Raw genomic sequence first — 20,130 nt, 5'->3', positions numbered from 1 at the left:
TCAGATAAATGCGCCGATGGTGCCACTGACTATAATGGGTCAGACGGAGTCACTGAGTGCTCTGTAGTGCACCATTTCCCGCCGTATACATCTATTGAAAGCACAGCGCTAGATGCAGTCCACTACTACATCTTGGTGTCCACCTTCATTAGGCTGCTTTCACATATTAGATTTTTTGCATCAGGCACAATCCGGCTCAAAAATCTATGCAACGGATGCGGTGAAAAAAAAACGGATCCGTTGCATAAGTTTTTCCATGCGGCCCGTCCGTTTTTTGACGGATCCGGTTTGATACTGAGCATGTGCAGTTCAAAAAACCACATCCGGCAGCTGCATCTGGCGACCATAGGCTTGCATTGTAAATCGCGCAGCATCGCACCGGATCCGGCGCGATGCGTTTTTTTGCCGCATACAAAAAACGCTGCAAGCAACGTTCCATCCGGCCGCCACATTGACTAAATATGCCGCATCTGGCAAAAACCGGACAACCCAAGGCCATGCAGCACAATCTGGCGCTAATGCAAGCCTATGAGGAAAAAACGCATCCGGCGGCAAAAAAAAACAGATACGTTTTTTCTGCAAAGCGCTGGATTGTACCTGATTGCAAAAAACTGATGTGTGAAAGCAGCCTTAGGCCTCTGTCACACGTTCGTGCCTCTGGTACGTGTTTGGCAGTTTTCTCACATACCGGAGGCATGTACACACGAGGACCAATGTATTCCTAATGGTTTGGACACACGTATTTTGGAACGGAACGTGTGTCCGTTCCGTACTTACGTGTGTCCGTGAGTTTCTCACGCCGACATGTCCGTTTTTCTCTGGCATCACGGGTGTCACACGGCCCGCACCCGTACCACACGAGTGTAGTGTGGATGCGGTCCCGTGTGACACGCGCCAGAGAAACACGTGTCATTATTTTAAAATAAAAAAAAACAAATACTCCCCTCCATAAGCCCTGCAGAATCTTCCGCTCCAAACAGTTGCTGCCGACCGCCACTTGTTATGAGCGTGTTAAGGAGAGGTGGGCGTGCTGTCACGGGCTCTAATCTCCCCCCCTCAACTCGGCCAGAAGCAGCATCAGCGGGGAGTGGGCGGGGCTGGAGCCAAAGAGCAGGACCCTGGACAGCAGCGAGGACCACGTGAGTATGTAAAGTACTGGTTCTCCGTGTGTTATCATGGAGAACACACGTGGCATGCACGTACCGGAGACATGTACTTACCAAACGCAACACGCAGGGAAAATACGTGTCTCACGGCACGTGCGTGATTTTCACGTATGTGTGAGAGAGGCCTTAGGATGGAAAAAAGCTGTGGAAAGATAAGGCGCAAATAGGGTCTTACCTGGCAAAACACGTGGGGGGTGGATGTTAGTGGGAACACTCACCTGGTGGGGTTGTGCCAGTCACAACCCCTTAGCATGCATGCAAGTTTACGTAGAGATGGTGTGGGAGGCAGCGGTCCCGCAGTGAGGAGACAATTCAAAGACAGGAGGAATGCAGGTTTAAATCCGCGCCAAACCACAGGAATCCAGTTGTTGTTAGTAAATCCCTTTTCTTTATTAACACAGGTCTACGCGTTTCAGGGACATATCCGTCCCCTTCCTCAGGACAATGTACAGAGAATACTATCATAGTGTTAATAAAGAAAAGGGATTTACTAACAACAACTGGATTCCTGTGGTTTGGCGCAGATTTAAACCTGCATTCCTCCTGTCTTTGAATTGAGAGAGGCCTTAGGCATACACACCAGAAAATGATACATGACAGAGCAAACAGTGACTCCGTCTGCCCCATTATAGTCAATGGCCTCGTCAGCACATACATCTGAATCCCATAGTGTGTTACAGGAAAAAGTGATAGAGGACACCTCGGACCAGCTGCCACATGTGCTGCCCAGACCATGCCAACATCCACCACACAATCTCCACCAAGTGGCAGAACCAAGCTTGTAAGGGCTGCCTTATGTAACCTAGCAACACTGCCACCATCCACACTATACACACACACAGATGTCCCCATCCACACTATACACACACACACACAGATGTCCCCATCCACACTATACACACACACACACACACACAGATGTCCCCATCCACACTATACACACACACACACACAGATGTCCCCATCCACACTATACACACACACAGATGTCCCCATCCACACTATACACACACAGATGTCCCCATCCACACTATACACACACAGATGTCCCCATCCACACTATACACACACAGATGTCCCCATCCACACTATACACACACACAGATGTCCCCATCCACACTATACACACACACACAGATGTCCCCATCCACACTATACACACACACAGATGTCCCCATCCACACTATACACACACAGATGTCCCCATCCACACTATACACACACAGATGTCCCCATCCACACTATACACACACACAGATGTCCCCATCCACACTATACACACACACACACACACACACACACACACACAGATGTCCCCATCCACACTATACACACACACAGATGTCCCCATCCACACTATACACACACACACACACACACACACAGATGTCCCCATCCACACTATACACACACACACACACACACACAGATGTCCCCATCCACACTATACACACACACACACACAGATGTCCCCATCCACACTATACACACACACACACACAGATGTCCCCATCCACACTATACACACACACAGATGTCCCCATCCACACTATACACACACAGATGTCCCCATCCACACTATACACACACAGATGTCCCCATCCACACTATACACACACAGATGTCCCCATCCACACTATACACACACAGATGTCACCATCCACACACAGATGTCCCCATCCACACTATACACACACACAGATGTCCCCATCCACACTATACACACACAGATGTCCCCATCCACACTATACACACACAGATGTCACCATCCACACACAGATGTCACCATCCACACACAGATGTCCCCATCCACACTATACACACACAGATGTCCCCATCCACACTATACACACACACAGATGTCCCCATCCACACTATACACACACAGATGTCCCCATGCACACTATACACACACAGATGTCCCCATCCACACTATACACACACAGATGTCCCCATCCACACTATACACACACAGATGTCCCCATCCACACTATACACACACAGATGTCCCCATCCACACTATACACACACAGATGTCCCCATCCACACTATACACACACAGATGTCCCCATCCACACTATACACACACAGATGTCCCCATCCACACTATACACACACAGATGTCCCCATCCACACTATACACACACAGATGTCCCCATCCACACTATACACACACAGATGTCCCCATCCACACTATACACACACAGATGTCCCCATCCACACTACACTATACACACACAGATGTCCCCATCCACACTATACACACACAGATGTCAGCATGCATACTATACACACAGATGTCACCATCCACACTATACACACAGATGTCAGCATCCACACAGATGTCACCATCCATACTATACACACACAGATGTCACCATCCACACAGATGTCACCATCCATACTGTACACACACAGATGTCACCATCCACACAGATGTCACCATCCATACTGTACACACACAGATGTCACCATCCACACAGGTGTCACCATCCATACTGTACACACACAGATGTCACCATCCACACAGATGTCACCATCCATACTGTACACACACAGATGTCACCATCCACACAGATGTCACCATCCATACTGTACACACACAGATGTCACCATCCATACTGTACACACACAGATGTCACCATCCACACAGATGTCAGCATCCACACTATACACACAGATGTCAGCATCCACACAGATGTCACCATCCATACTGTACACACACACAGATATCCCCATCCACACAGATGTCACCATCCATACTGTACACATACAGATACTGTACACATACAGATGTCACCATCCATACTGTACACACACAGATGTCACCATCCATACTATACACACAGATGTCACCATCCATACTATACAGATGTCACCATCCATACTGTACACACACAGATGTCACCATCCATACTATACACACAGATGTCACCATCCATACTATACAGATGTCACCATCCACACAGATGTCACCATCCATACTGTACACACACAGATGTCACCATCCATACTATACACACAGATGTCACCATCCACACAGATGTCACCATCCATACTATACACAGATTTCACCATCCACACAGATGTCACCATCCATACTGTACACACACAGATATCCCCATCCACACAGATGTCACCATCCATACTGTACACATACAGATACTGTACACACACAGATGTCACCATCCACACAGATGTCACCATCCACACAGATGTCACCATCCACACTATACACACAGATGTCAGCATCCACACAGATGTCACCATCCATACTATACACAGATTTCACCATCCACACAGATGTCACCATCCATACTGTACACACAGATATCCCCATCCACACAGATGTCACCATCCATACTGTACACATACAGATACTGTACACATACAGATGTCACCATCCATACTGTACACACACGGATGTCACCATCCACACAGATGTCACCATCCATACTGTACACACACAGATGTCACCATCCATACTATACACACAGATGTCACCATCCATACTATACAGATGTCACCATCCACACAGATGTCACCATCCATACTGTACACACACAGATGTCACCATCCATACTATACACACAGATGTCACCATCCACACAGATGTCACCATCCATACTATACACAGATTTCACCATCCACACAGATGTCACCATCCATACTGTACACACACAGATATCCCCATCCACACAGATGTCACCATCCATACTGTACACACACAGATGTCACCATCCATACTGTACACACACAGATGTCACCATCCATACTGTACACACACAGATGTCACCATCCATACTGTACACACACAGATGTCACCATCCATACTGTACACACACAGATGTCACCATCCATACTATACAGATGTCACCATCCACACAGATGTCACCATCCATACTGTACACACAGATGGCCCCTGGTCGCCCTTGTCGTACAATCTGCCCACACACGTGCAATGATGGGCGCATCACATGTCAGTACCAATGCCTCCTTGCCCTCGGTCAGTATGGATGTGTACGCCTCCAGGTAGACCCGGGAGCAGCTCCTGATCACTTCCAGGCCCCGCACTGTCACGTCCTTGGCGTCCCCCAGCCCCAGGCCGATCAGGTACAGCATGGTCCGCAGTCAGCAGGTCCCGGATACAACTCGGATCTGAAGCAGCCACTAATGTATTAGATGTCAGTCTCCATACAAACACGCTGACAGCTGCGGCACCACCGCGGAATACGGCTGTCGTAAACAGTATCCTTTGACCTCATGTGATGTCTAGCCGTCCATATTAACTACTGGCAGCAGGGTTCTTACTGCAGCGTTCGCCGCCATCTTTAGTGTGGTAAGGTCAGCCTGTGTGGGAGAGCGCGGCGGCCATGTCATGTGAGGGCACAGATTTGCACTTTTCTTCTGTAAACCGAGGGACTGGAGTGAGTGAGAAGAATACAGTAATGTCTTTTTAGGTAAAATACTTTCCAATATGCTTTTGTTTTTCAGTGAGTTACAATAAAGTTTTAAGAAAAAAAAAACCGTAAACACTCTTTTAACACACAATGCTTTGTATTGTACAGTTATTAGGAGGGAAGAACATGGATATTCCCATTCATTTCCCCACAGTGCCTCTGTCCAGCGGCCACAACATCCCTGTTCTTGGTCTGGGTGAGTCATGTATTCTCCATAATGATCTGTGCTTTTACTCTGCCAGTTCCGGTGGTACTACAACTCCCAGCATGCCCTGTTAGAGTGCGTAAAATGGGCGCTACTTAAGAGGCCTTCCCGGCTGAAAATAAAAGTCTGCAGTCACCCCATGTGCTGTGCACACTGTCACAATTGTGCTTTCTCAACGGCCTGAGCGACCGGTCATCTGAGCAGATGTATGTAATGTGTATACCTGCGGTCACATGCCAACAAGTTGTATAGAGAGGTACAGGAGAATCTAGTCAACATGTGACCGCAAACAAGCAAAGCTCATACATCTGGTCAAGTGACCGCAAACAAGCAAAGCGCATACATCTGGTCAAGTGACCGCAAACAAGCAAAGTGCATACATCTTGTCATGTGACCGCAAACAAGCAAAGTGCATACATCTGGTCATGTGACCGCAAACAAGCAAAGTGCATACATCTGGTCATGTGACCACAAACAAGCAAAGTGCATACATCTGGTCTTGTGACCACAAACAAGCAAAGTGCATACATCTGGTCATGTGACCACAAACAAGCAAAGCGCATACATCTGGTCAAGTGACCGCAAACAAGCAAAGTGCATACATCTGGTCATGTGACCGCAAACAAGCAAAGTGCATACATCTGGTCATGTGACCGCAAACAAGCAAAGTGCATACATCTGGTCATGTCACCCGCAACAAGCAAAGTGCATACATCTGGTCATGTGACCGCAAACAAGCAAAGTGTATACATCTGGTCATGTGACTGCAAACAAGCAAAGTGTATACATCTGGTCATGTGACTGCAAACAAGCAAAGTGTATACATCTGGTCATGTGACCACAAACAAGCAAAGTGCATACATCTGGTCATGTGACCGCAAACAAGCAAAGTGCATACATCTGGTCATGTGACCGCAAACAAGCAAAGTGCATACATCTGGTCATGTGACCGCAAACAAGCAAAGCGCATACATCTGGTCAAGTGACCGCAAACAAGCAAAGTGCATACATCTGGTCAAGTGACCGCAAACAAGCAAAGTGCATACATCTGGTCATGTGACCGCAACAAGCAAAGTGCATACATCTGGTCTTGTGACCGCAAACAAGCAAAGTTTGGATCTGGTCAAGTGACCGCAAACAAGCAAAGTGCATACATCTGGTCATGTGACCGCACACAAGCAAAATGCATACATCTGGTCATGTGACCGCAAACAAGCAAAGTGCATACATCTGGTCATGTGACCGCAAACAAGCAAAGCGCATACATCTGGTTATGTGACCGCAAACAAGCAAAGCGCATACATCTGGTCATGTGACCGCAAACAAGCAAAGCGCATACATCTGGTCATGTGACCGCAAACACACATAGTATATACATATGGTCATGTGGCAGAAAAGCGCATACATCTGGTCATGTGACCACAAACACGCCAAGCACATACATAGAAAACATACAAACAGCATACATCAGGTCATGTGACCACAAACACGCAAAGTGCATACATCAGGTCATGTGACCACAAACACACAAAGAGCATACACCTGGTCATGTGGAAAGCATGCCAAGACGCATGAAAGCGGTGATTAAAAATCATGGTTATTCCACAAAATATTGATTTCTGAATCTCCCTGAGGTAAAACATTAGTATTGTTGTTTCTAAGTGATTATAACTTGTTTTCTTTGCATTATTTGAGGTCTGAAAGCAATGCATTGTTTTGTTATTTTGACCCTTTCTCATTTTCAGAAAATAAATACAAAATTTATTGCTTGGAAATTCGGAGAAGTTGTCAGTAGTTTATAGAATAAAAGAACAATTTACATTTTACTCAAAAATAGACCTAAAAAGAGAAAAATCAGAAAAACTGACAATTTGGAAGTGGTCTCTTATTTTTTTCCAGTGCTGTAGGTTACTAATTACATTTTGGATTTTGTTCCTATAGTTTCATACCAATACTATATACTATATACAGTATGTTAATATCATTTAGGTCAAATAGACTTACTTAAAGCACCTGCAGTTTATTTCCTTTGATGATTGCCATATAATATTATCCATTTATATGTTACAATTTACTCTTTATTTTTATCTTTGGTACTTGGACACGGCCCTCAGTCTCATACCTCTTTGTATTACTATAATCTGTCATTTTGACCATAGATTTTCTGTAAATAATCAAAATCCTTTTTTGTTCATCTATTGGTCCTGTTAATGTCGTTTCATCATGCACTGTGGCTTTTTTTTTAAATTATCAAAAAGCACAAAAGAATATCATTACTTACAGCAAGATGGAATTGCAGCTGTATATTGCTCAGGCCAAAAAACTACTACTACTCCAGCAGGATACAGCCAAACCCCCACTAGGTGGAGGCAACACAGGTGCAGGGGGAGCCAATCACACTCACTTCCAAATATGGAGGAGGCAGCCCGCCTGATCTAATAGTATGGGCGTCACCTAATAGTCTGCGGGTTTGTGACTGTGTTTTCTGCATATGTGAACAGTGCTCTATGCAAGCCACTAGTGTGCAGTTTTACCATCCAGCCATCACCTCCTCCATATTTGGAAGTGAGTGTGATTGGCTCCCCCTGCACCTGTGATGCCTCCACCTAGTGGGGGTTTAGCTGTATCCTGCTGGAGTAGTAGTAGTTTTTTTTAAAATTACCAGTATTTTTTTATTACGTGATTATCAAGGGCAGTGGTCCCTGACCACACTTATATTTAAAGAAGCGACACTGGATTTTGAGGGTTGCACGATATAATGAAAAACTGTCTTTCAATCCTTCTTATTTTTTAGGAATATACCGTAATTCTCTTATTTTATGGGCAATTACCTTGGGTTAATTGATCTAGAAGGAAAGGGATTATTTTTGAGTATTAGAAGTTATCAATTATTAATTAAGAATAATTGGGGTCTTCATTTCACATTGAAGTCTTGAGTCCATGATTAAGTTTTTGGATTTGTTGATAACTGAGAACAATAAAATCACCAAGGGCACTTTAAGAATGTTGGAATGTTGACATCAGTCGGGGTTTTTGAATTTTTATTTTTATAGGTTGTTGTCGGATTCATTTTTGGCTTTAGAATATATCCTGTGACCAATATGTCAGGTCTGGCGGTTTATATGTTGGGGGGCATCATGGTAGGTTTCCGGGGGTCAGGGGAGTTAATCCTTCTCTTATCTCTGCACCCAAGCGAGTCCCTCTCATTCCTGGGCATACTCCGTCTCTCTGTTGGGTCTCCCATTGCCCCTCACTGGCCATGAAGGGTGGGGTGTTGCTTCCGGGGGCAGAGCTAGTGCAGGTGTTCACTGTGGCAGCGACTTGCGCTCTAGGAGCTGGGAAGCAGGGTACCGTCGCTCCCAGCGATTATGTGGTGCAGGGGTCCCGGGTCGCTGGGTCCTCTAGTCTCAGCTGTTGCCAGGGGATATGGAACGCCATGTCTTTTGGTTCAGCATGGTGGTGGGAGGGTCCTTCCAGTGAGTCTTCCTCTCCCCCTCCTTTGCCTCTATGGATTGAAGGTGGAGACTGGGAGTTACCTTCGCAGTGTCAGCTGACCCAGGAGAGGGATATTTATACCCGCCATCTTCTCTGGTCAGTGCTGATTATTTTCTCTTGTGCTTAGGTAGTAAGGTTAGTATTTGTGTTTGCTCTGGTGTTTTGGGTCTTGGCTTTGTCCCTAGCCTTACCTAATACCCATTTAGTTTTGCATTATTTTTCTTGTTTGTATTGGTGCGTTTGATCCGATTATGGCCAGTGTGCCCAGCCGCCAGCCACCCCGCTATTGTCACCTGGGAAGGACTCTGCCAAAGTCCCCCACTCCAGGACCGGAAGACGGGAGAAACGTACCCTGGCTCTTTAAAGTGTACAGTTGCGTGACGGCTAGCGTGTCTGGCATACTGCGTTTGCTGGCCTGCAGTCCGATCATCCTATCACTACCCTTGCATTACACAATATTGGCATGTTCCAAAATATAGTCCACAAGATATTTATTTACTTAATCAAGATGGCTTTTTACAGAATAGGTTCCTTGAGAAAGAATATCCAAGGCACAGGTTACATGATACTTTTAATATACACTTCTTGAGATGAGTCTTTAAAGGAAATCGGGAATCACTGCCGCGCTCTCACCAATGACACATGAAGGATATTAATCCAAGTCATTTATTTGAAGCATAATACACAGGTCTACGCGTTTCAGGCGTCTCTGCCCCCTTCCTCAGGACAGTACATTAATGACACGGAAGATACACTTCTGAACATTGAAATTACAACACCAAGATGGAAAAGTCATAGAGTTATGGAAATTCCAGGGTTCTTGAAAATGTTAATGATATCTAAATTTGAAATCAAAATTTTTAAAACATCTTGATCAATTCAGTACTGAGTATGAGCGCCACCTGCAGAAATACACGCACTTACACATCTCGTTATGCTATCAAAGAGGTTCTCAATGGTTGTGTAAAGGGGGCTTTACACGCTGTGATATCGCTAACGATTTTTTGTCGGGGTCACGGTGTTTGTGACGCACATCCGGCGTCGTTAGCGACATCGCAGCGTGTGACACGTACGAGCCACCTTCAGCGATCGCAAAAGTGGTAAAAATCATTGGTCTTGGAGAGGTCGTCCAAAAACCAAATATCGTTGTCTGGTGAGTAGCGATGTTGTTCCTCTTTCCTGTCGCGTCACACATCGCTATGTGTGACACTGCAGGAGCGACGAACATCTCCTTACCTCCGTCCACCGGCAATGAGGAAGGAAGGAGTTGGGCAGCATGTTACGTCCCGCTCATCTCCGCCCCTTCACTTCTATTGGACGGCTGCCGTGTGACGTTGCGGTGACGTCGCTGTGACGCCGAACGCACCTCCCCCTTGAAGGAGGGATTGTTCGGCGGTCACAGCGACGTCGCTGCACAGGTATGTGCGTGTGACGCTGCCGTAGCAATAATGTTCGCTACGGCAGCGATCACCAAATGTCGCACGTACGACGGGGGCGGGTGCTATCGCGCTCAACATTGCTAGCAAACGCTAGCAATGTCGCAGCGTGTAAAGCACCCTTAAGGAATGAATGTTCTACCACGCTGCATGCACTGGGGAACAGAAATCATCAAATTCTGCTGCTGGCAGCAACCTTTGCAGTTGCCAACCAATGATGACCCAGATGTGACACATATTACCTATTTTTATTAACATTTTCCCCCTGATATCAGCAACATAAACAAATATAAAAATGACATTATTTTTTAACAATGTTTTTTATTATTTTACAACATTTACAATTCAGAAATCAACTCAATTTTCAACCATTACCTTCTTACATTCCGCTTGTACTTAAAACTTGTCCAATATTCCCCACGCCCACAGGGGTGTACGAACATACAATTTAATGCAGCATCACCACCGGTGCTGCGCGTACCTGTGTTTTCTGTGACCGCACTGAATGCCGGGCACTTCTGGTCATACGCAGTAGACCTCTCTGAAGCTGGGACATGCACACCCGGTTTCATACTGCACATGACTGGAAGTGCCCGGCATTCAGAAGCGCGGTCACAGCAAACACAGGTACGCGCAGCACTGCTGGTGACGCTGCATTGAATAGCATGTCAGTACACCCCTGTGGGCATACTAACATGATTAGAGGGCGAACTAGTCGGGGATATAATGCCCTTGGGACTAGTCCCCTCACTCGTTAGCATAAGATAAAAAGATCTTTAGAAATACTTTTTCTAAAGATCTGTTTATCTATGCTAGTGTATACAGGGACGGTTAGGGAGGGAATAGCAATATGAACAGAACTGCTCGTGGTTTTGGGTGCATATTGCACCTGACAGGTTCCCTTTAAATATAAGCCCTACTCCGATTGTGGTTCAATAATGAAGTGTCCATGCAGCTAAAATGTTAAAGAATACTGCCTTTTTTGGGAGTAAACTTACCCCTAACCCTTGTTTCCCCAGACATAAGCCATATCCCAAAAATAGGCCCTAGCGCATTTTTCAAGGCTAAAAATAATATGACAGTGTCTTATTTTTGGGGAAATACGGTATGTGTTGTGTCCGTCTATTGCAATATTTCACTGAAAGCCTAGTCCAACCCTGATTTAGTAAGCTTAACCGGTTTATTGAAAAGCAGCTATCTATAGCATTTTTCCTTGTTTCTTCCTTAACCCTTAAGGCCCTGTCATACAGAAAGATAAATCTGTGGCAGATCTGTGGTTGCATTGAAATTGTGGACAATCAGTTCCAGGTTTGTGGCTGTGTACAAATGGAACAATATGTATGATGGTCTTGCGTTGCATCCGCCCCGCGGCGCATCAGTTGTTTTGTCGCTGACCGTCAGTGACCGTCAGGCGGAGGGAACGCTGCATGTAGCGTTTTTCTGCGCTTGGCGGATTGTCAAAAAAATGCAACCTGCAGGATTCAGTCGGCGTCCGTTGTTTTTATAATGGACGCCTATGGTGGCGGATTCCGTTAGAATCCGTCATTTGACGGATTCCGTTAACGCAACCGTCTTTACACAACTGCGCATGCTCAGATGTGTAAAGTCAAGAAAAAAAACTATAACGGATTGCGTTATTTTGTACGATCTGTTGCATCCGTTGTGCCACTATATGCAACGCATCCATTGCATCCGTCACACAACGCAATGCTACGGATCCCGTTCAACGCAAGTGTGAAAGTAGCATAACACACCCACTCAGCTCTCCACCCAAAGACTCCTCCCTGCCTCTTCCCCGTGGAGCGAAATCACAATAGAGACAACAGAAGCTCCCAGCTCTGAACAACCAGGGGAAGAAAGCGTCTATCTTCTGCTTGTTCTCATATAGTTCATAGTGTCTGTGTGTGTGTGCGTGTGTGCACGTGTGTGTGTGCGTGTGTGCACGTGTGTGTGTGCGTGTGTGCACGTGTGTGCGTGTGTGTGTGCGTGTGTGTGTGCGTGCGTGCGTGCGTGCGTGTGTGTACAGAAATTATGATTAGGTTGCTTTCACACATCAGTTTTTTGGCATCAGGCACAATCCGGTGTAAAAACTGATGCAATGGATCAGGTGAAAAATCGGATCAGTTGCATCAGTTTTTTCCATCAGTTCCTTCAGTTTTTGGACGGATCTATTGTGCTACTGAGCATGCTCAGTAGAAAAAAACAGAATCAGTCGCTGTAATGTGTTGTATGCCGCTTTACAACGGATCCAGCGCCCATAGGCTTTCATTGTAGATGAGTGTAAGGAGTAACGGAAGAAAGGATCCGGCACGATTATATTATAAAAACATCAAAAATCTTTATTTCCATGGTTAAAAAAGTACCTGTGGAGACCAAGCGGTGTACCTCACAAGAGACTTAACGCGTTTCGGACTGCGGTAAAAACAAGAGAGTCCTTAATCATAAGCATTTTCTCTGTGACACAAGACTACTGAAATAGGTTACTCCAAGGAAGCAAGGATTCCTTAATTAAATGAGGAACCAGGTGAGTAAAAGGGATCACATAGAACCATATGAAATCAAATAATCATGTAATGTGAATGATATTAAATGCTTATTGCAAAAATGTCACCATAAATGCCACAATAAAAATGTATAAAATACCTCATGTGAACAGTGTTATTAGTAATAATTTACAGAAATGACATCAAAAGTATCAAGAATTTACAAAAAGAATGTAACATGTTAGAGTAATAATCTATATATGAAAATGTCATAATGAATATTAAGAGGATTTTTTTCACATTTTTTATTTTATATTATTGCGAATTTTTAATTCTTAATGAAGGGAGTGAGAAAAAAAAAATGATGAGGATGATGTTTTCTTTGGTGTAGACAAGGAATTTGATTACTCAGAAAATGTAATGTAAGTCTGAGCGATAGTTCAGACCATCGGGGTACCTAGAATTAAGTTTTAAAATCCATTTTGCTTCTGCAAATGTTATTTAAGAGGATTTTTTCACATTTTTTATTTTATATTATTGTGAATCTTTTATTTTTTAATGAAGGGAGTGAAAAAAAAAACAAACAAACAAAAAAACCTGCATGAATAAACGGAATGATATTTTCTTTGGTGTAGACAAGAAATTCGATTACTCAGAAAATGTAACGTAAGTCTGAGCGATAGTTCAGACCATCGGGGTACCTGGAATTAAGTTTTAAAATCCATTTTGCTTCTGCAAGAAGAAGAGCCTGAAACCAGTCCCCCCCTCGGGGGGGTCTGGGTACATATTCAATCCCGGTAACCACCAATGTTGAAAAATCTGCCAAATGGTGCTCAATAAAATGTCTGGTCAGGCCAGATAAGGAGCGTTTCCTAACCAATATGGCATAATTCACAGTAGAAGGATCTGAAGTGGTTGATGGTATTCGGGTGTGCTCTGAGATTCTGGTTCTAAGGGTATGTGCGCACGTTGCTTTTTACCTGCTTTTTACCTGCTTTTTTGCTGCTTTTTCTTCTGCGCTGTTTAATGCCAAAATGGATGTGTTCTTCTATTCAAGCAAAGTCTATGGGAATTTGGGTTTCTTGTTCACACTATGTTGTTCAAAATGCTGCCTTTTTGTGGCAGAACTTTGGTCAAAAACTCAGCTTTTCAAAGAAGCAACATGTCAATTGTTTTTGCCATTTGGGTTTTGCACTGCAAAGCTGAGTTTTTGACCAAAGTTCTGCCACAAAAAGGCAGCATTTTGAACAACAATAGTGTGAACAAGAAACCCAAATTCCCATAGACTTTGCTTGAATAGAAGAACACATCCATTTTGGCATTAAACAGCGCAGAAGAAAAAGCAGCAAAAAAGCAGGTAAAAAGCAGGTAAAAAGCAACGTGCGCGCATACCCTAAGGGTGGAAACACATCTATGCGAGTAAAATCGGTCCGACTGGGCTGAAAAAAACTCGGCTGATTTTAGTTCACGTTAGGTGCGAGTGCAACGCAAGTGCGATGCTATTTCTGAGATTTTACTAGCGTGTGTAATGCGTGTGTAATGCGTGTGTAATGCGTATTTTTTACTATGTCATCTGCCATTCAGCGCTGCTACATGGCCGCTGACAGCAGACACAGACAGCCATGTAGCAGAGCTGAATGGCAGATGACAGCAGACACAGACAGAGCCGCACTGTCATAATGAACTCGGGTGAACTTAACCCGATTTCATTGTCATGCTGCGGCTCTGTCTGTGCCGCGTCCTGATTAGCGGTCACCAGTGAAGGACTCACCGGTGACCGCTAATCCCCTGAGTGACTGAAGTTAGCAGCCCTCTCTCATACTCACCGATCCCCGGCGCTGCACGGCATTCACACTGTTCCGGCGGCTTTTACTATTTTGAAAAAGCCGGCCGCTTATTAAACAATCTCGTATTCCCTGCTTTCCCCGCCCACAGGCGCCTATGATTGGTTGCAGTGAGACACACCCCCACGCTGAGTGACAGGTGTCACACTGCACCCAATCACAGCAGCCAGTGGGCGTGTCTATACTGTGCATTGAAATAAATAAATAAATAATTAAAAAAAATGGCGTGCGGTCCCCCCCAATTTTAATACCAGCCAGATAAAGCCATACGGCTGAAGGCTGGTATTCTCAGGATGGGGAGCTCCACGTTATGGGGAGCCCCCCACCCTAACAATATCAGCCAACAGCCGCCCAGAATTGCCGCATACATTATATGCGACAGTTCTGGGACTGTACCCGGCTCTTCCCGATTTACCCTGGTACGTTGGCAAATCGGGGTAATAAGGATTTTTTGGCAGCCCATAGCTGCCAATAAGTCCTAGATTAATCATGTCAGGCGTCTATGAGACACCCTCCATGATTAATCTGTACGTTACAGTAAATAAACACACACACATGAAAAAATCCTTTATTAGAAATAAAAAACACAAACACATTCCCTCATTACCAATTTAATAAGCCCCAAAAAGCCCTCCATATCCGGCGTACTCCATGGACCTCCAGCGTCGCTTCCAGCATGAAGGTGACAGGAGCTGCAGAAGACACCGCCGCTACGGTCACCTCCAAGCAGCAACTGAGGTGAGTAGCGCAATCAGCTGAGGTGTCACTGAGGTTACCCGCTGTCACTGGATCCAGTGACAGCGGGTAACCTTAGTGACACCTCAGCTGATCGCGCTACTCACCTCAGTTGCTGCTTGGAGGTGACCGTAGCGGCGGTGTCTTCTGCAGCTCCTGTCACCTTCATGCTGGAAGCGACGCTGGAGGTCCATGGAGTACGCCGGATATGGAGGGCTTTTTGGGGCTTATTAAATTGGTAATGAGGGAATGTGTTTGTGTTTTTTATTTCTAATAAAGGATTTTTTCATGTGTGTGTGTTTATTTACTGTAACTTACAGATTAATCATGGAGGGTGTCTCATAGACGCCTGACATGATTAATCTAGGACTTATTGGCAGCTATGGGCTGCCAATAAATCCTTATTACCCCGATTTGCCAACGCACCAGGGTAAATCGGGAAGAGCCGGGTACAGTCCCAGAACTGTCGCATATAATGTATGCGGCAATTCTGGGCGGCTGTTGGCTGATATTGTTAGGGTGGGGGGCTCCCCATAACGTGGAGCTCCCCATCCTGAGAATACCAGCCTTCAGCCCTATGGCTTTATCTGGCTGGTATTAAAATTGGGGGGGACCGCACGCCATTTTTTTTAATTATTTATTTATTTATTTCAATGCACAGTATAGACACGCCCACCGGCTGCTGTGATTGGGTACAGTGTGACACCTGTCACTCAGCGTGGGGGCGTGTCTCACTGCAACCAATCATAGGCGCCTGTGGGCGGGGAAAGCAGGGAATACGAGATTGTTTAATAAGCGGCCGGCTTTTTCAAAATAGTAAAAGCCGCCGGAGCAGTGAGAAAGCCGTGCAGCGCCGGGGATCGGGGAACGGTGAGTATGAGAGAGGGGGGGAAACTGACCGACAGACTGTGAGAGAGGGACAGAGATTGTGACGGACCGACAGAGAGAGAATAGAGACCGAGAGGGAGAGACCGACTGACAGGGAATAGTGATTGACAGACATTGGGAGACATCGCTCGTTTCCAGTGTTTTAGGAAACATGCGAGAAATGTATTTAGAAAATCGGATGTCACTAAGATGGTGTGAATGCCGTCCCGTGACATCCGATTTTTTTACACGCTCCCATAGACTTGCATTGGAGAAACTCGCAGTAGAAACTCGCAAAAAAGCAGCATGCTGCGATTTTTTTCTCGGTCCGATTTGGACTGAGAAAAAAATCGCAGATGAGAGCTGAATCATTCACTAACATGTGTCCGATTCCAATGCGAGTTTTTCTCGCATTGCTCTACTGCGAGAAACTCGCAAGTGAGAAGCAGCCCTTAGGGCTCTGGAAGTGCAGCCGACGTAGTCCCTGTGGCATGCCGTACATGTGGCTACATAGATAATATGCGTTGAGGAGCAGTTAATAAAGGAGTTGATAGAAAAATTCTCCCCATGATTCCTCACAATTGACTTGGTATTATGCATGAATTTGCAAAGACCACATCGGCTAGACCCACATCTATAAGAACCAGAAACGCTGAGCCAGGATTTACTATGTTTTTTAGTGGTGTACATACTGGGGGCAATTAAGTTGCCAACAGTACAGGCTCTTCTAGCAACTATATTAACCCCTGATTGGGGGGATTTTACCGCAGTCCGAAACGCGTTAAGTCTCTTGTGAGGTACACCGCTTGGTCTCCACAGGTACTTTTTTAACCATGGAAATAAAGATTTCGATGTTTTTATAATAGAATCGTGCCGGATCCTTTCTTCCGTTACTCCTTACACTCGTATTACCGGCTGGGACCTCCCGGTGGATGCCGTGCATTTGTGGACTTCAACACTCAGACAGCAGGTGAGCTGAAAAATCTCCTTTCTCTACGTTCAGTTCATAGTCCCGCTTTTCGTGCTCCCAACTGCTGTTTTGTGGAATATATATGAATGGACATATGCATTTTCATCTGAGTGGAACTATATTGCAGTTTGAATTATATATACTTAGCGCATATATTTATATGCGATCCTGTGGAGACCTTGGAGATTTTCTCTTTATATACCTGTGTACCTTCTATAAACTACGTGAATTTTCTAGACTTTCACAATGGACACATCTGCGTTTTTGGATAATGAGGAACGCTTTAAAAGGCTCGATGATGTTTTCTCGGAGCATCCTGTTTTACGTCTTATACAGGACGGCAAATCCTTGAATGAAGATATCCACACTTTCTGGGACTTGGAAAAACTATCTGTTCAGCGTCTTAAAACTTGGTGGGATGCGATGACCCTAAAAAAAATATACTGAAAAAAACATGATTCCTAGAGGTCTCAGGATCAAAAAGATTCCCACTTATGTTTTTTCCGACCAGTTCATGGAGGAGTGGAACTCCGTGCTTTCAGCATGTTCTTTGAAGCTGATGGATTTAATAATCAAAGAAGAACATAAACGCATCCAGGACTTAGACGCAAAAATCAAGGATGTACATGCATATCTAACAAGGACCTATGATCCAACTGACTTTGACAAATTAAACACAAGACTTAAAAACACTATTGAAAAAGTGGAATCTAATATTGCGGATCTCAAACAGAACAAATACCGCAGAGATACCAGGGACTATGAGTCCAAACAAATCTATACCTGGCACACGGCTACTAGAAATAAATCCATCCTAAAAAAACGCAACCAAAGTGCACATGGTAGCAGAGCGGTATATTTCTCATCCACGGATAATGATTCCACTGATGGTAGCATCGGATCACATGAGTCCAACAGGGATAGCAGCAACTTTTCATCTCGTCCTCCAAAAAACTTACATTCAAAAACCGCAAATTACGGAGAGGGGGCAGGAAACATAATCGGGGAAGAGGAAAGATATCCCCTGCGCTCCAGGAAGCAAAAGGGACTGAACTTTGCCCCCACAAATAGAGCTAGCCTCTTCCAGACTCTTAAAGATGTCAATAAATTTATTAGAAACATTACGGTTAAAAGACATTTTTTTGATGCTGCTCATACTGATATGAATGAACAGAATTTATTTAACCCCTCTGCTGTTGATCCAGTCCAGGTTCCATTATATTTGGTTCTGAGGGAACAAATTTCTATTCTGCAGTTGCAGGAATTGGGTGATGTTTGCACGGATACACCTGAACCCCAGATTTTTACCACCAAGAATCCAAATTTCTACCCGGTAGCCTCTAGGGCTCCAATCATGGATACATTTCAGGATCTTATTGAGACTTTTTTCAATTTAATGGGATTTTTTATCTCCAGACAACCGGGTGCCCAATGGGTGCGAGTTTCTCGTGCGCTCTTGCCAACGTTTACATGGCCTATTGGGAGGAGCGATGTATCTATGCGGACAATAATCCATTTTTAGATTCCATCATATGGTACGCAAGATACATAGATGATCAGCTCTTGATCTGTAATTTAAAATATTTTGGTACCCCCCAACAGGCCATGGAGGCCATTGGCACATTTTTCAATGATAATTCTTTAAATTTAAAATTCATAGTTAATTATCATGAGGAATCTGCGCCTTTTTTGGACATTCGTCTGTCTGGTGACCTCCTAACTGGATCTATTAGTTCTACCCTGTATAGAAAGCCTATTAGTGGAAATACTTCCCTTCATGCAGGCAGTTGCCATATGCCCCATACTTTGCACAACTTGACAGTGGGCGAGTTTCTGCGGGCCAAAAGATGATGTTCATCTGAGAAATCTTATCAGACTGAGGCCAATCTCATCAGGAACAGACTAAACAAGAGGGGATATTCGAATCATATTTTGAATCGAGCTTCCTCTATTACCGCTAATAGAAGCAGAAAGAGCCTATTGGAAGATCGCACTAAAACTTCCACTTCCACAAACAAGGTTACTTTTTCCACTCCATTCAGTACGGATTTCTTCCAAATTAAACATATCATCCAACGCTTTATTCCCCTCTTAAAACAGGATACTGTTCTTGATTCCATCCTCCAGTCAGGGGTTAATATAGTTGCTAGAAGAGCCTGTACTGTTGGCAACTTAATTGCCCCCAGTATGTACACCACTAAAAAACATAGTAAATCCTGGCTCAGCGTTTCTGTTTTTTTTAGATGTGGGTCTAGCCGATGTGGTCTTTGCAAATTCATGCATAATACCAAGTCAATTGTGAGGAATCATGGTGAGAATTTTTCTATCAACTCCTTTATTAATTGCTCCTCAACGCATATTATCTATGTAGCCACATGTACGACATGCCACAGGGACTACGTCGGCTGCACTTCCAGAGCCCTTAGAACCAGAATCTCAGAGCACACCCGAATACCATCAACCGCTTCA

The 20,130-nt window shown here is 44.7% G+C and overlaps 2 protein-coding genes across 3 annotated transcripts in view; one reads left to right on the top strand and one right to left on the bottom strand.

The window, feature by feature from the left end:
* The window catches only part of DPH5 (diphthamide biosynthesis 5), a 67,418-nt gene extending 61,979 nt beyond the window's left edge, over positions 1 to 5,439 (bottom strand). The window contains exon 1 of the mRNA XM_075320977.1: positions 5,154 to 5,439. Coding sequence (XP_075177092.1) covers positions 5,154 to 5,288 — 135 coding nt within the window. The 5' untranslated portion in view covers positions 5,289 to 5,439. The remainder of the gene's footprint in view (positions 1 to 5,153) is intronic.
* A 94-nt stretch (positions 5,440 to 5,533) lies between these two features.
* The window catches only part of LOC142250124 (glyoxal reductase-like), a 244,615-nt gene continuing 230,018 nt past the window's right edge, over positions 5,534 to 20,130 (top strand). For both annotated transcript variants that reach the window (XM_075322213.1, XM_075322214.1), the window contains exons 1-2: positions 5,534 to 5,626; positions 5,735 to 5,822. In XM_075322213.1, coding sequence (XP_075178328.1) covers positions 5,753 to 5,822 — 70 coding nt within the window. In that variant the 5' untranslated portion in view covers positions 5,534 to 5,626; positions 5,735 to 5,752. The remainder of the gene's footprint in view (positions 5,627 to 5,734; positions 5,823 to 20,130) is intronic.

Source organism: Anomaloglossus baeobatrachus, chromosome 8 (assembly GCF_048569485.1).
Source record: "Anomaloglossus baeobatrachus isolate aAnoBae1 chromosome 8, aAnoBae1.hap1, whole genome shotgun sequence".
NCBI classification, from domain to species: domain Eukaryota; kingdom Metazoa; phylum Chordata; class Amphibia; order Anura; family Aromobatidae; genus Anomaloglossus; species Anomaloglossus baeobatrachus.
The sequence above is the reverse complement of the archived record's forward strand: the minus strand, read 5'-3'. Positions and strand labels throughout refer to the sequence as shown.